At 41.6% G+C, this 16050-nt stretch overlaps 1 protein-coding gene across 6 annotated transcripts in view; it reads right to left on the bottom strand.

Moving 5' to 3' along the window:
* Positions 1-16050, bottom strand: part of nktr (natural killer cell triggering receptor) — a 132841-nt gene that overhangs the window by 30440 nt on the left and 86351 nt on the right. For 5 of the 6 annotated variants that reach the window (XM_078423799.1, XM_078423811.1, XM_078423821.1 and 2 more), the window contains 3 exons: positions 3758-3787; positions 2244-2389; positions 206-425 (listed from right to left, as the gene is read on the bottom strand). In XM_078423799.1, coding sequence (XP_078279925.1) covers positions 206-425; positions 2244-2389; positions 3758-3787 — 396 coding nt within the window. Of the gene's footprint in view, positions 1-205; positions 426-2243; positions 2390-3757; positions 3788-8019; positions 8048-16050 lie in introns of all 6 variants that reach the window. The other variant, XM_078423838.1, reaches the window with a different exon arrangement.

Here is a 16050-nt window from a genome sequence, read left to right as displayed (position 1 = left end):
TACCCGGCGAAAACCCACGTGGTCACAGGGTGAAGGTGCAAACTGCACACATAGGCAGACCCAAGGTCAGGATCGAACCCTGGTCTCTGGTGCTGTGAGGCAGCAGCTCTACCTCTGCGCCACTGTGCCAATTGCTTCCCGGGTTAGTGAGGTTCGAAAACACCTGTCCATTGTCCCGATAAAAAGGAAAAACAAAATACTGCACCTCTTCTGGCTGGATGAGACTTTTCTCTTTTTGCTCTTGGTTTCTCTTCGTCTTTTCGAGTGCTTGGTTTTCATCTTCCTTTTCCGTTTCCTTCCCTTCTCTCTCTCTTCTTCGGTTTCCGACTCCGAGTCGGAGGACTTGGAAGATGTTGAAGAACCTGAGCTGGTCATGGACTCGTGCGAGGAGTAGGAGATGGTGACTTTTCTCTTGCGTACTGTCACTGAAAGACAACACAAGACAAAGTTAAAGGTCCAATATGCACAAAGATGGACACAAAATGCCAGAGTATCTCAACAGGTCAGGCAGAATTTCTGGGAAAAAAGGATGGGTGACGTTTCGGTTCGGGAACGTTCTTCAGACTTGAGTCTTCAGACTTCTTGAGTTTGAAGAAGGGTCCTGACACAAAACGACACCCTTCTTTTTTCTCTAGAGATGTTGCCTGACCAGCTGAGTTACTCCAGCACTTTGTGTCTATCTTTGGTATAAACCGATCAACAGTTCTTTGTTTCTACATTTTGTCCCATATACACATATCACTTTCTACACCTATCCAGGTGATATTAAAAAGAAAGGTAGTTTCAGAGATATGGCTTGGAAACAGACGGAGAAAACCCACGAGGTCACAGGGAGAATGTGCAAACTCCACATACAAACAGCACCCAAGGTCAAGATAGAACCTGGGTCCCTGGCGCCGTAAGGCTATAACTCTACCTCTGTGCCACTGTGCTGCCCCAGTCAGAATATTTTTTCCAGGATGGATTAATCAAATACTAGAGGGCATAGTGTTAAGGTGTGAGGAGCAAAGTTTAAAGGAGATGTGTGGGCACGTTCTTTTTACACAGGGAATTGCACTGCTGGCGATGGTGGTTGAAGTAGATACATTAGTAGCATTTAAAAGATAAGCAGATAAGACACAAAATGCTGGAATAACTCAGCGGGACAGGCAACATCTCTGGAGAGAAGGAATGGGTGACATTTCGGGTCGAGACCCTTCTTCGGACTGATGTCAGGGGAGAGGGAGGTACATAGATAAGGAAGAGTAAGGTGTGAAAACAGGACAAAGGGAATGAAGATCAAGGAACATGTAGAATAAATCATTGTTAGTTGGGAGAAGGTAACAACAAAGCAAACAGAGATAAGATATAGTCAGAGACAGTAAGACTGGTCGGATAACTGGGAAGGATGGAGAGAGAGGGAAAGCAAGGGTTACTTGAAGTTAGAGAACTCAATGTTCGTACAACTCGGGTGTAAGCTGCCCAAGCGAAATATGAGGTGCTGTTCCTGCAATTTGCGCTGGGCCTCACTCTGATAATGGAGGAGGCCCAGGACAGAAAGGTCAGTGTGGGAATGGAGGGGGAGTTAAAGTGTTTGGCAACTGGGCGATCAGGTAGGTGTCCGCGGACTGAGCGGAGGTGTTCAGCGGAACGATCGCTGAGCCTGCGCTTGGTCTCACCGATATATAGGAGTGAACCTGTAATCTGAGCTGGGTCCTGAAACTGTAATCTGGGTTTGGATAAACATTTAGATATGCAGGGAATGGAGGGATATGGGTTATGTGCAGGAAGATGTCTGATGGTTTTGGCATCATATTCAGCACAGGCATTGTGGGCCGAAGGGCCTGTTCTTGTGCTGTACTTAAGTCTATGTTCTGTATGCCCATGGTGGGTGTTGGAGGTCGGTCGAGGACTGGCCGCCAAGAATGCCCCCGGCGTGGGGGTGGGGGGGGGGTGGGGGCGAGAACAAATAGGGTCCATTGGGTTCTACACTTGTAACTTCGTCAGCACCCTATACATGGTGACTCTTTGTATACTTTGTGTACGGTGTGCAAAACAAAGAATTTCACTGTGACATGTCACATGTGATAATAAAGTATCAATCAATCAATGTTCTATGTTGAAGACTATCGGTTCTAACAAGCAGATATAAATGGACTGAATAAGACTGACACATATTTTGACCAGGGGCATGCTAATACTGAAAGTGCCATGAAACACAGACTCTTCCTCTTTAAACTAACATAAACTAACGAGATAATCACCATGACTTGCAGATTTTGGGACAAACTCTCCGCAATCAATAATTCGGACATCAGCGTACGGACGGCTAGCAGCATCCGTCTTCAGGTTTTCGATTTCTTTAATTGCATCAAAACCAGTTATCACTTGGCCAAAGACAACATGGACACTGAAAATCAAAGCAGCCGAATTTGTGTTGTGATTTCCGCATGGCAATAAAGCATTTTTCCAACAATTGACATCAGGAGACTGTTGAATAAAGTCATAGAGTCATACAGCACGTAAACAGGCCTTTTGACCCAGCTTGCCCACACCGACCATCTAAACTAGTCCAACCTGCCCGCGTTTGGCCCACATCCCTCTACACCTTGCCTATCTACCTACCTGTCCAAACATCTTTTAAATGTTGTTATAGTTTCTGCCTCAACTACTTCCACTGGCATCTCATTCCATTTACCCACCATCCTCTGTGTGAAAGTCAAGATGCTTCATTGATATTTATTCATCAGCTCCCTGGAGAATGGGATGCAGCATCTTTTAAAGATCACCATTGGACACACCTCATCTCGGTTTATTATTATCACATGACCGAAGTTACAGTGAAAAGCAGTCGTATTAAATAACAAAAGACGAAATTGCGGAGCATTTGGATCGCAGTAACAGGATCGTTCCGAGTCAGCATGGATTTACGAAGGGGAAATCGTGCTTGACTAATCTACTGGAATTTTTTGAGGATGTAACTAGGAAAATTGACAGGGGAGAGCCGGTGGATGTGGTGTACCTCGACTTTCAGAAAGCCTTCGACAAAGTCCCACATAGGAGATTGGTAACTCTACCGCTGCACCACTGTGCTGCCCTATGAGACGTTTGAACCTTCTTTAATCGGACTTCAATGTTATATATTTGTATTAAATGTTGTATCTTTGCACTGTGGATGGCTTTATTGTATTGATGCATAATTTTTTTTTGATTGGATAGCATGCAAATCAAAACTTTTCACTGTACCTTGGTACATGTGGCGATAATAAACTAAACAATCCAACATTAAAACGCTCAAGATAGACACAAAAAGCTAGAGTAACTCAGTGGGACAGGCAGCAGGAGAGCGAAGGAATGGGTGATGTTTCGTGTCGAGACTCTTGTTCAGAGACCCGTTCCTTCTCTCCAGAGATGCTGCCTGTCCCACTGAGTTACTCCAGCTTTTTCTGTCTAACTTCGGTTTAAACGAGTATCTGCACATTAAAACACTCAAATATCATTCAACTGTTTGCAGACAGCAGACCTCCTTTCCAATAAGAATTTTAAATTATCAATGGATGACGTTCTACCACAATAAGATCATTTTAAAAAGGTGCCTTGGAAGGTAGCATGAAATTACAAATCACCTCCTTAATTGGAATGAAAAATATTTTGGAACCATTTCAGCAGGCAAGCATGAACCTCGTGTTAAAAGTTGAGCAAGTTAGTTCTCTGCTTCGTACTAATAGATGTGGACAATTCAAAAACCTTCCAACAAATAAAAGAAAGCTAGACATACCCATCCAGATGAGGCGCTGGTTTTGTAGTTCTGTTCCATTGAAAGATGTTCCGTTTGGAAGGATGATTTGAAAAAGAATAGGAAGGATGTCACGAATTCAGGCACAGAGGTAGAGATCATTTTTATGTCAGTTTTGAAGAATATTTAAATATATGAAAGGAAAAGAAAAAAATGTTACTTCAAACAATTGCCCTTAAAAAGGCTGTTCAGTTACCAAACAAACAAATCATTTTTCATGCGCTGGGTTGATTTCACTGAGTTTTGCCCCACATTATACATTTGCATTTGTCAGGGGTCTCGGTCTCATGCTTTGGCAATGGCATGTTGATGCCTTTTGCTCCATGTCAGATGGGCTGCTCTCAGCTTTGAGGGCATCTAATTCAAACACTACCTCCAACCCAGGCACCATGCAAAGGGAGTTTTGAAGCAGTTAACATTGCATGGTTCTCAATCAACTCCAGTGACCAAAGAACAAAAGTTGTGAATCATGACGTTCCACTCCCTTCATGGTAAAATATTCATTGGTAGAATTTATTCAATGCTCTAATGATAGATATCTGCGGAATTTTCACATTTGCGTGAGGACACTCAAATTATTTCTCCTGAAATGCCTCTGAATTATTTATTTGTGAAGATATTTCATAAAAGATGTGCAAATTTAAATATCTCAAAATTATAGTATTCTTTTTAACAGCAGAATGTACATAACCACATAAGTAAAGCCATGCCAATGTTAATACTGGCGTTCAACTCTGCCAATTTTGCTTGACTGCAGCTTGTTTTAAATTTACTTTGGTTTGATAGAAATAAATGTTATTTTGGATGGTTTAGATGTTAGATAATATGCAGCGACTTAACTGTACTGACAGCATCCCTCTCCCCATCAGAACTGCCCCCTCCATCGACTCCTTTAAGTCCAGGCTCAAAACCTATTTCTACTCCCTAGCATTTGAGGCCCATTGAGGAGGCGCTGTAAACTGTTTTGTATGTGCTGCTATGTTTGTGTGCTACTGTATGTTTAATTTTTTCCTTAGTACCTAATCAGATGTACAGCACTTTGGTCAACGTGGGTTGTTTTTAAATGAGCTATATAAATAAAATTGACTTGACTTGACTTGACTTGACAATGCATGTTAAAAAAACCTTGGCTGGTTTTGGAGACTGGTTACCACGCACAAAAGCTTTTCACTGTACCTTGGTACACGTGACAATAAACTAAACTCAAACTTCTTCACTTTTATTTATGAAGTAGTAAGTTTCAAATTGGAAATTGCAATAATTTCTAATGATACTAGATTTGATTCCTCTCTCTGGTGTGAAATTTAGTTCTTGCTCTACCTTTTGTTTTCAGTGCTGGAGAGAAAATTTTTGATTTGTTTTTATGAGTTAGCTACTATTAAGAATACCAAACTGGATAGTAAGTAGGTATCTTCCAGTAATTTAGTGTGCTGCTTTACATTCTACACTTAATGACTGCTCTCCCCTTGATGTTATATCTATCGCATCACAAGCTTCACTGCACTAACTCGAGTGCAATCTGCAGAATACGCCACCTGCTGGATTAGCAAGATATGCCACTTCATTTTATAGAGTGCCAATGTGAAGCACCCTCGTGAAATGGAAGTGGCGTACCCTGATTGAACTCAAGCAACATTAGGCCATTCGGCCCATCAAGTGTATTCTGCTATTCAATCATGGCTGATCTATTTTTCCCTCTCAAACCCATTCTCCTGCCTTCTCCCCATAACCCCTGACACCCCTTGAAGCTGAATAAAAATTGCTACAAAGGAAAACAATGCTGAAATAGAGGGAATTTTTATATTAACTACTATTTATTATTAAAAATCATTAGCTGTATTTTTATATTCCATTATTAATCATTAATTAAACCTACTTTAAGTACCAATTGGAGATTGAAATCGTTTACAATGTAAGGATACGTGGTTTGAAAGGGACCAGAGTATTTAAGCATCTCCAAGCATAATATTAATGCTACAGAGAAGAGACATTAATTGAACTGTGGTTGTGAGAATGTTCAGACACTAAGTGTTTGAAAGAAATCTGGAATTAAAACATCAGGAGGTTGCAGCTGCATGATGCTAGAACATACTAAAAATTTAGACACCATCGGCAACAATGACTCAGAAGATTTTAGTTATGCACATCAACATATTGTACATGAAAGCAGTGTTTAGTAAAGGAATAGTGGGCCATTTGGAAAAACACCTTCATCTATGCCTCCTTTCTCACCTCAAAAGTCAGAACTTCTGCTTTCTACCTTTCTCAAAAATGCCTACCAATTTAAAATGGTCAGGATTTTACTTTATTTCTGGACTCTATGCAGTTAAAGAGCAAGGACATGTTGTAGATTAAGTAACTTGACGTATACCAGTGAAGAATGTTCATCACTTTAGAAAGCAGGTTACAGACACTCTAATCCAAAGCTAGGCAGGAACATTCCACATAAACCTACGTGAAGATGTTATCCTATCCCACAATATAATCTCCACAAGAATTTTCCCTTCATAATGTATAAATAACAGGCTTTAAAGAAGCTATCTCCTCAACTTGTTTTAATTTTTATAGAAATTAAGCCATGAAAAATCTATATTAACGTATATTTAAGGTTAGCACCAGGCGAAAATAAAGGCCAAAGTAAAATTTGGATCTGCTGATCTAGTAAAGCAACTAAAATCTTCAACTGTGCCACTTTTATAAATGGAGATTATAACCATAAATTAAATTTCACGATTTCAACATTAGAGCTACGGGAACAGATTTCAATGTACACATATCTCTTCTTTGGGAAATCTTGCCTGGGCCATTGTAGACCAGTTTAAATATGCAGATTGTTTTTAGCTAATGATTGCATAAGTTTGAACTGCAGATGGATCAAGAATTCTAATGAAATAGTTGTTAAATTTGACTGGATTTGTATTTTAGGAATTAAAAAAAACAAATCCAGATCAGTTAATATGGATGTGCTTTTGGATTGAAGTGTCTGTACCACACAAATATCTGAAAAGTTGAAAGGTTGACGAAGACAATCATAGAATAATTTTTGAAACAAAGGAACGGGAGGAGTTTATTCAGCCCCACTGGCCTGTTCATCCATTGGCTAATTTGCAGGTTAGAGTCATTCAAAAGCCACAATTCCATACATTTAAGAACATTATTTAAGAAACATTCCATCATTTATAGCTCTGAAATTTTCAACTAATCCAATGGGGGTTCAGTTTTTGAGGGGAAATGTTCCACATATCTACTATTCTTTTGGTGAAGAGGTATTGGCAGATATCACGGGGAAGGTTGACTATAACTTGAAGGCTGCGCCCTCTTGTGCCTAATGTCTTCATCGGAGGATACCATTTCTATGAATTTACCCTATCAAACTTCTAATCAACCAGAGCACCTCAATTAGAATTGAGAACTTTCTGAATATTTTTTTTTTAATAATTAAAAAATAATTTCAACTTTATTATTAAGCACTGAAGATGGATTACTGGTGCAGTCATGGTGAAACAAACGGATTCAGAGATAAGTACAAAGATTAGACCATTACCAGTTTTACAATGATTTTGCAAGACTCCAGTGATCAGGTCCTAGGTAAAGTCACTGCAGACTCGATAGAGCCTTTCAAAGTGAATGGGTGGTTTTATACCGTGCCAATCTTGCAGCAAATATTAAATAAAATGTAAACTCTTTGGACTTTGCTGATGTCAAAGACATGGAAAGCCATTTTTAACTTGGGTTTCTCAGCTGATTGCATTGGTAAATGTGGCAATGTTTATTTATGTTAGTGAAGGAGCCCCTCCTCTTCCACAATGGCAATTTAATGATTAAAATTCCTATACAGAGTATGTAGTGTAAGCAAATGCTCTTTTAACGGCAGAAAATTATTTCAGCAGTGTCTTTGGATAAAGGAAGATTGGGTTAATGTTTCAGGTCCTTATTTCTGATAAAGGCTTATCAACCTGGAACTTTAAACCAACCTACCTCTCTCTCCAGACACGTGGACTGACTCTGCAACTGTTTTGACCATTTTATTTGATAACGATCATATTCGCAGTAGTTCTGTGGATAATTGGCCAGAAGCAAAAAAAGAACACCACACCCAATTCCAAATTGTGACAGGAAGACTTCTCTCTTTAAAACGAGTCACACTATCGCTCCCCTCATCAATGATTTAAAAACATTTTTTCGTTCAAAAGAAATCAACATTGTAAGTAAGTAAGGACAGCCTTATAGTAATGGCACATTACCTTAGCAGCGAAGGATGTAACACTGATTCTGTAAATTTTACACAAAAATGGCAAGAGAAAAATTGTAATACATTCCAGACAAAAAATCCATTTTTTTTTACATATAATATTAAAAGCCACATCAAAAGTCAACACAACACTATAGGATAGTTTTCTTAATCAGTCAAAAAACAGATGCGATGCACAAAAACAGATTGCACGAAATGTACTTGAAGCTTGTAGGCAGAGGGCTCTAAAATTTTTCTTACTTTATCCAACTTCTACACAAAGCTCACAATTTTAAAAAAAATCTATTTATTCTCTTCCTTTTCTGCTACCAAGGTTTTTTTGGTGTCTATTGTTTCTCTACCTTCCCACCACCCACATCCACATACAACAGAACTACCTTCATGTGCTTTGAGGTTGGTAAACCAACGTGGACCTTCCTTTAGCCTTCCTTTGCCAATGCTTCTCTGAGTTTGTGCTGGCAAGAAGAGCTAGAGAACTTCCAGGAACACCACATGGTCACATAAGGGTGTTTGATAACAGTGAAACCATAACTCCAGCTAAGGCCCCACCTAACTCCATTCACTGTGGTAAAGGCGGCTTATGGTACATTGGCCTTCATCAGCCAAGCTATTGAGTATAGAAGTCGGGACATCATGTTACAGCTGGACAAGACGTTGGTGAGGCTGCATTTGGAGTATTGTGTTCAGTTTTGGTCACCCTGCTGTAGGAAGGACGTCGTTAAGCTGGAAAGAGTGCAGAGAGGATTTACAAGGATGTTGCTAGGACTCGAGGGCCTGAGTGAAAGGGAGAGATTAGGCAGGTTAGCACTTTTTTCCTTGGAGCACAGAAGGCGATCTTATAGAGGTCCATAAAATCACGAGGGGAATTAAAAGGGTGAATACACAGAGTAAGGGAATTTTACCCAGAGTAAGGGAATCAGGAACCAGAGGACATACACAAAAAGCTGGAGTAACTCAGCGGGACAGGCAGCATCTCTGGAGAGACATACATTTAAGGTGAAAGGAAAAAACTTTAATAGGAACCCGAGGGGAAATCTTTCACTCAAGGGTAGTGGATAAATGGACCAAGCTACCAAAGGTGGTTACAGAGGCAGGTACTATAACAAAGTTTAAGAGACACTTGGACAGGTACATGGATCGGAAAGGTTTAGAGACTATGGGACAAATGCGGGCAAATGGACTTAGATGGGGCATGTTGGTCGGTGTGAACGAGTGGGCCAAAGGGGCCTGTTTCCGTGCTGTATGACTCTATGACTGACCAGTCAGGAAGGGAAAGAGGGGACACTCAGGAGTTTGGTAAAAAAAATGTCCATTCCATGCAACAGACATCCGATTACAACTACATCACATATGAAGAAAGGTTGACAGCCCCTTAAAATGGCTAAGATGGCTTGCTAGATGCACAGCACCTTTGTTTTTAAAACTCATCAGAATGACAAAAATAACAGACCTCTCAATTCACCATCTTTTAATTTGATATTACAAGCAGACTTTATTTGAAACACCCACTGAACCCTTCACACCTGATTTTATACTTCGTAAAATTAGTTCAAGTTTTCAAGAGAGAGTTAATTTAGCTCTTAGGACTAAAGGAATCAAGGGATATGGGGAAAAAGCAGGAAAGGGGTACTGATTTTGGATGATCAGCCATGATCATATGGAATGGCAGTGCTGACTCGAAGGGCCGAATGGCCTACTCCTGCACCGATTTTCTATGTTTCTATGTTAAACACAAGGAGCTGCTGATGCTGGTTTACAAAGTGCCAGAGTGACTCAGCGGGTCAGGCAGCATCTCTGGAGAACATGGACGGCTGTGTTTCAAGTCAGGACCTTTCTTCAGACTGATTGTATTAGGGGGGAGAAAACTGGAGGAGAAGTGTGGGGAGGGGGGGGGGGAGGGGAATTGATTATTGGTTGGACATGGGCCCAGAGTTGAAAAGCCAAAAAGTGTGATTTAAGAAGAGGCATGAAATGTGAAGCCAGAGGAAGGAAAATAGGTTGAAAAAAAGGGGGATGGGGGTGTACGGGGGAACATAGAAAATAGGTGCAGGAGGAGGCCATTCGGCCCTTCGAGCCAGCACCACCATTCATTGTGATCATGGCTGATTGTCCCCAATCAATACCCCATGCCTGCCTTCTCCCCATATCCCTTGATTCCACTAGCCCCTAGAGCTCTATCTAACTCTGTGGCAGAGAATTCCACAAATTCATAGCTCTCTGGGTGAAAAAGTTTTTTCTCACCTCAGTTTTAAATTGGCTCCCCTTTATTCTAAGACTGTGGCTCCTGGTTCTGGACTCGCCCAACATTGGGAACATTTTTCCTGCATCTAGTTTGTCCAGTCCTTTTATAATTTTATATGTTTCTATAAGATCCCCTCTCATCCTTCTAAACTCCAGTGAATACAAGCCTAGTCTTTTCAATCTTTCCTCATATGTCAGTCCCGCCATCCCAGGGATCAATCTCGTGAACCTATGCTGCACTGCCTCAATTACAAGGATGTCCTTCCTCAAATTAGGAGACCAAAACTGTACACAATACTCCAGATGTGGTCTTACCAGGGCACTATACAATAGGAGAAATGGGAGCGCATCCAGATGGAACGCTGGGAAAACCAGAAGGGAAAAGGGGGGTGGGGTGGTGTTTGCAGGTTAGTACATGCTTATTAACTACACTTTTGCCTTGGTGCGAGGTATTTGTGCAGCCAATGAACAAAGGTAGCAAAGATAAGACATAGAATGCTGGAGTAACTCAGCGGGTCAGGCAGCATCATTGGAGACAAGGAATAGGTAACATTCGGGTCAGAACCCTTCTTCAGATGAAAGATAGAGGTGGGCAAGGCAACTTGAGGCGGGGAGATTGCCCGAACAAAAGAAATGAATGGTGGTAGCTAAGGTACCTAGCAAAGGTAGCAAAGTATGAGCAGTAGTTACTGCAATCATTATCATGTTGAACGCAACCCCAAAACAAACTATAACTGTAATATATGTTCATTCTCACAGGAACTTCAACAGCCAAGTGGTGTACATAGTGTTCTTCTCAGCTTTGTGGTGTGAACACACAAGCAGGAATGCAAAACCCAACACCCCCATCATCAGTACAAGAAATCAGCAGTGGCCATGCTTGGCTTTGAGTTAAATATAAAGATTGGGAGGCTTAGCGGTTGATGAAGTAAACAAGGAAAGGCGCTGGAATAAGATTCAGCTGAAAGAAACGTCTTGGACTGAAGTGGTAAGAATAATAAAATCCTTGTATCCTTGAGTTTGAACGCAGACAGCTGACAACCAAGGAGGAATAGCGGGCCAGTCCTTTAGTCTGGTTTATTATTGTCACATGTTTCATAGTGAAAAGCTTTTCATAAGTTCAAAAGTTAAGAATCAGAATTAGGCTACTCGGCCCATCAAGTCTACTCCGCCATTCAATCATAGCTGATCTATCTTTCATTATCAACCCCATTCCTCTGCCTTCTCCCCATACCCACTGACACCCTTTTGCTTGTCCCGCCCCCCTGACATCAGTCTGAAGAAGGGTCTCGACCCGAAACGTCACCCATACCCTCTCTCCTAGATGCTGCCTGACCTGCTGAGTTATTCCAGCATTTTGTGATACCTTCGATTAGCATCTGCAGTTATTTTCCTACCCTTTTGTTTGCATGCTATCTAGTCAAGAAAAAGACTATAGATGAATACAATCAAGCAGTCCACCGTGCAAAGATAAAGTTTAAAGGGTACATTTGGTGCGTTCGTGTAAGAAATGCTGGTGTTGAAATAAAGATTTAAAAGAGTGGAGCAATCGTAATGAATGTTAGCAGATCTTCTTCTGGGACCAGCAAGCAGAGTCGCCACGCTTCAGTTAAAGAGTTGAAGAGATCTCCAGAGTTGTTTTGCTACACTTTCCCTTTTGTTCCTTCCTTTTCCCTGTGATGCACACCCACTTCTCCCTTTCCTCTATCCCCCACCCCCCCCCCCCCCCCCCCACCCCACCCCTTTTCATCTATATTCCATCCTCTGGTTTCACTTTTCATGTCTCTTCTCTCCTTAACTCACACTTCTTATTTTTTTCAACTCTGGCCTTAGTCCAACCATCTGCCCATCAAACCAATCCCCCTCACCTGTATCCACCTATCACTTGCCATGCTTTGTCCTGCCTCTAAGCCCCATTAGGACTGTCAAACAATATGGAGTTACAATCCAGGAAGTTCAAGATCAGAGTTTAGAAGGATAAGGGGGGGCCTCATTGAAACACAGAACAGGGAAAGGTCTGGATAGAGTGACGTCATCAATCAAACTAATCCCATGTGTTAGTAGATACAAGAGACTGCAGATGTTGGAAACTGGGACAAGGAACATCCTGCTGGAGGTACTCAGCATATCGAGCATGCAGTCAACAAGATGAAGAAAGCACTTCCTTTGTTCTACATTTGCTTTCCTCAACAGTTCTTCCTGGTCAGGGCTTGTGTGGGGCTGGTCAGGGCTTGTGTGGGGCTGGTCAGGGCTTGTGTGGGGCTGGTCAGGGCTTGTGTGGGACATTTGCATTAAAACAGGCTTTGAAGTCATCAGCTGATCTTGCTTTCAGCCTGATTTATTTTCGAAGAGGAGCAGGTGCTGATTTTTCTATAATGGAAAAGATTCCGTATCCTGCAGATGGTTATGGCTCCTCTCAGTGATCCATTTGATAGCTGGTTTTTGCATTATCATAGCAAGCGGATTCACAATCAAGTGAATGGGAAGTCAACATCTTGATAGATTATGTTTTCTAATTGCAGTTTGAGCCTAGAACATGTTATTGGTTTATTATTGTCACGTGCATTGAGATAGTGAAAAACTTTATTTTGCGTGCTATCTAGGCATGTCATGCCATACAGGAGTAAAACAGTGCAAAAACAGAGAGAAACGGAGTGCAGCACATAGTGTAATCACTCCAGAGAAAGCACAGATGAAGAGAGTGAAAGGGCCACAACAAGGTAGATTGGAGGATCATGAATACATCTGTAGCATACAAAAGGTCCATTCAAGAGTACGAGGAGAGGAAGATTCTGTTCTTGATTCTGAATGCTACGTGCTTTCACACTTTTGTATATTCTGCCTGATGGGAGACGGGATAAGAGAGAATGACCAGAGTGGTCCTTGATTATGTTGGCTGCTATCGGGAGGCAGCGTGAAGTGTAGATGGAGTTGATGGGATAGGAGGTCGGTTTGTGTGATGGACTGGGTTGAGTTTTATAATTCTCTGCAATTTCCTGCGGTCTTGGGCTGATCGATTGCCATACCAAGCACTAATGCATCCGGATAGGATGCTTTCCTGTAGAAATTGGTAAAAGTCATTGGAGACATGACAAACTTCCTTAGCCTTCTGAGGAAGTAGCGGTGTCGTCGGCTATCCTCATGATTGCAGCCTAATGGCCAGGAAATCAGGAATCCAAATGCAGATAGACACAAAATGTTCGAGTAACTCAGCGGGTCAGGCAGCATCTCAGGAGAAAAGAAGGTCTCAAGAAGGGTCGCTACCCGAAACGTCACCTATTCTTTTTCTCCAGAGATGCCGCTGAGTTGAGTTACTGTTAACCTGTTGAGTTATTCCAGTATTTTGTTTCTATCTTCGGTGTAAACTAACATTGCAGTTCCTTCCTATACAATCCAAATGCAGAGATAGGTGCTTAGTCCTAGGTCCAGGTGTTTGGAGATGAGTTTGGTTGGGACTGGGGTATTGATGGCAGAGCTATAATCAATCAATAGGAGTCTAGACGATGAATCAGGGCAGTCTGGGTGGCTAGATTTGATGTGCACCATGACCAGCCTCTCAAAGCACATCATGGTGGTGGATGTCAGAACCCTGGAGGGCAGTCATTAATGCACGCCCCCTTGCTTTTCATTGGCACCTGGATGACAGTGGCCTTCCTGCAAGTTAACAAGGATCATGAAGATAAAATCCAGATCGGAGTTGAATGGTTTTGAGTTGAAGATTTCTGAATGCCAGATCTGCAATCTTGTCAAGATGCATCTGTAACTGTTTGGCAGTTATGTGAGCATCAGTGAGGAGAGGCTGAGAGTATTCATCATGACTTGACCTAACACAAAATGTTCTATTCATTACCGACATCTGTTACTGATATCACAGACATAGCAGAGGGAGAACCATCAAACAATTATTTCATATCTTGATGAGAACGAGAGTATGATCCATTACCTGAAATAATTAAAGCCAACACTTAACCCAGATTGTCACTGATCTCTGTTGGTAAAGGAATCCGGTTCAAATCCCTCACAGTGAATAGATGAACAAGGTGCAGTGGCTGAGTTGCTGCCTCACGGTACCAGAGCCTCGAGTTCAATCCTGACTTTGGTTGCTGTCTGTAGAGAGTTTGCACATTCTCCCAGTGACCGAGTGGGTTTCCTCAGGTGCTCTGATTTCCTCCCACATCCCAAACTTAGCTCAGTATGTCCATTGCAGGCTGCTAATGTAGCAAGTCTGTCCTTGGGTCTTGCAGAACGCAAACTTGCTTTCCAAAGGTATCATCATTGCAATGATGCACAAGTATAAATCGAGACACCATTGTACTTTGGGGTCTCGAAAACAAGTCTGGAATAATTTGCCAATAGGACTGGCTGTAACATTATTCAAGGCATTTTAAGCTGCTAGGTACAGGAAGGGATGAACTTTGCAAGACCAAATAGACTTTTTCCTAGTTCGTAATGTACCCACATCAGTGTGACAGAATTGGAGGCATGTAAGGCAGCAGCGTTAGAGTCTATCTTGGCCAAATACAATGTGTTACTTCTATCCATCTGTCCCAAGCATCCCTTGGTTGAGATGGGAACTACAAAAGTAGGAACGAGAAAGTTATGCAGCATGCTTGTTTTTAGCTTAATTGGCCTTTGTAAAATTGCCTCCAGTGTGTCGGATCGGCATGGACTCGGTGGGCCAAAGGTGCTGTTTCCACCGTGCATCTTTCAATCAAACAGTCAATTTAGAATCAGATTGGATAGAAGGATCTTGGTGCAACAGATATTATAAGTGAAGATAACAAATCAGGAACAAAATAAGATCTTTGCAAAGGATTGCCCCTTGTGTGAAGGGAGTGGATGAGAAAGTGGGAGAACATAGAACTAGTGTGAATGGGTGATCGATGGTCGGCATGGATTCGATGGGTCGAAGAGCCTGTTTCCATGCTGTATCTCTAAACTAAACACCCTCATTTAACTATAAACCAGGTCTTGATTTATGGTTTATACCCACAGTGGAGGCATTATTCTACCTTTCAGAAAATGGAAAAGTTGCATTAATGCCTTTCAAATGCAAATGTGAGTAACAAAGTTCAACATCAAAACAAAAACACCAAAACAAAAAATCTAATTGCATTTGGAGCAATTGTGACCCACTGCTAACAACATCCATTGACATTTCCAGCACTTCCGGTGCTCTGAATAAATCTGCCAAACTGCAACTTACAAAGAGGTCTGAAGTCTAGAAAAATGCTATCATGACTTCACAACTCCTCTAGTTTGCTGTTTTTAAGCACATATCAACATTTTTACATTTCTTTATGTAAATTGAAAGTCATGCTCCAACCCACCTCTGCAATTACATCTAAATCTGGATCACTACTTGAATCCACCATGCAGATCTCCAGTCACCTTGCCTGAGATGCTGCCATCCTCCTCCCAACCCGGATACTTTTTCCCACTTTCTAACACTTCCTTTACCTCTTGCAGCTCTAAAGTACTTTGTTGGGCCACATTTGGAGCATTGAGTGCAGTTCTAGTCGCCCCATTACAGGAAAGATGTGAATGCTTTGCAGAGAGTGCAGAGGAATTTTACCAGAATGCTGCCTGAATTGGAGGGTTTTTCCCCAAAAATACTGTAGGGCCAAAGAACGCCATAGGGATAAGAGGAGTAAGCCCAGAAAGAATCTAAATACAACCAAGATGTTAAATTTGAAACTTTGAAAACAAATTAAAAATAGGTCAGCAATAGGCCAGGGATAATGGGCAAGTGTGCATTTTGAAGAACAGGACAAAAGGACGA

Source organism: Rhinoraja longicauda, chromosome 2 (genome assembly GCF_053455715.1).
Source record: "Rhinoraja longicauda isolate Sanriku21f chromosome 2, sRhiLon1.1, whole genome shotgun sequence".
In the NCBI taxonomy this organism is placed as follows: domain Eukaryota; kingdom Metazoa; phylum Chordata; class Chondrichthyes; order Rajiformes; family Arhynchobatidae; genus Rhinoraja; species Rhinoraja longicauda.
Note: the sequence above shows the minus strand (reverse complement) of the source record. Positions and strands in the feature narration are given on the sequence as shown.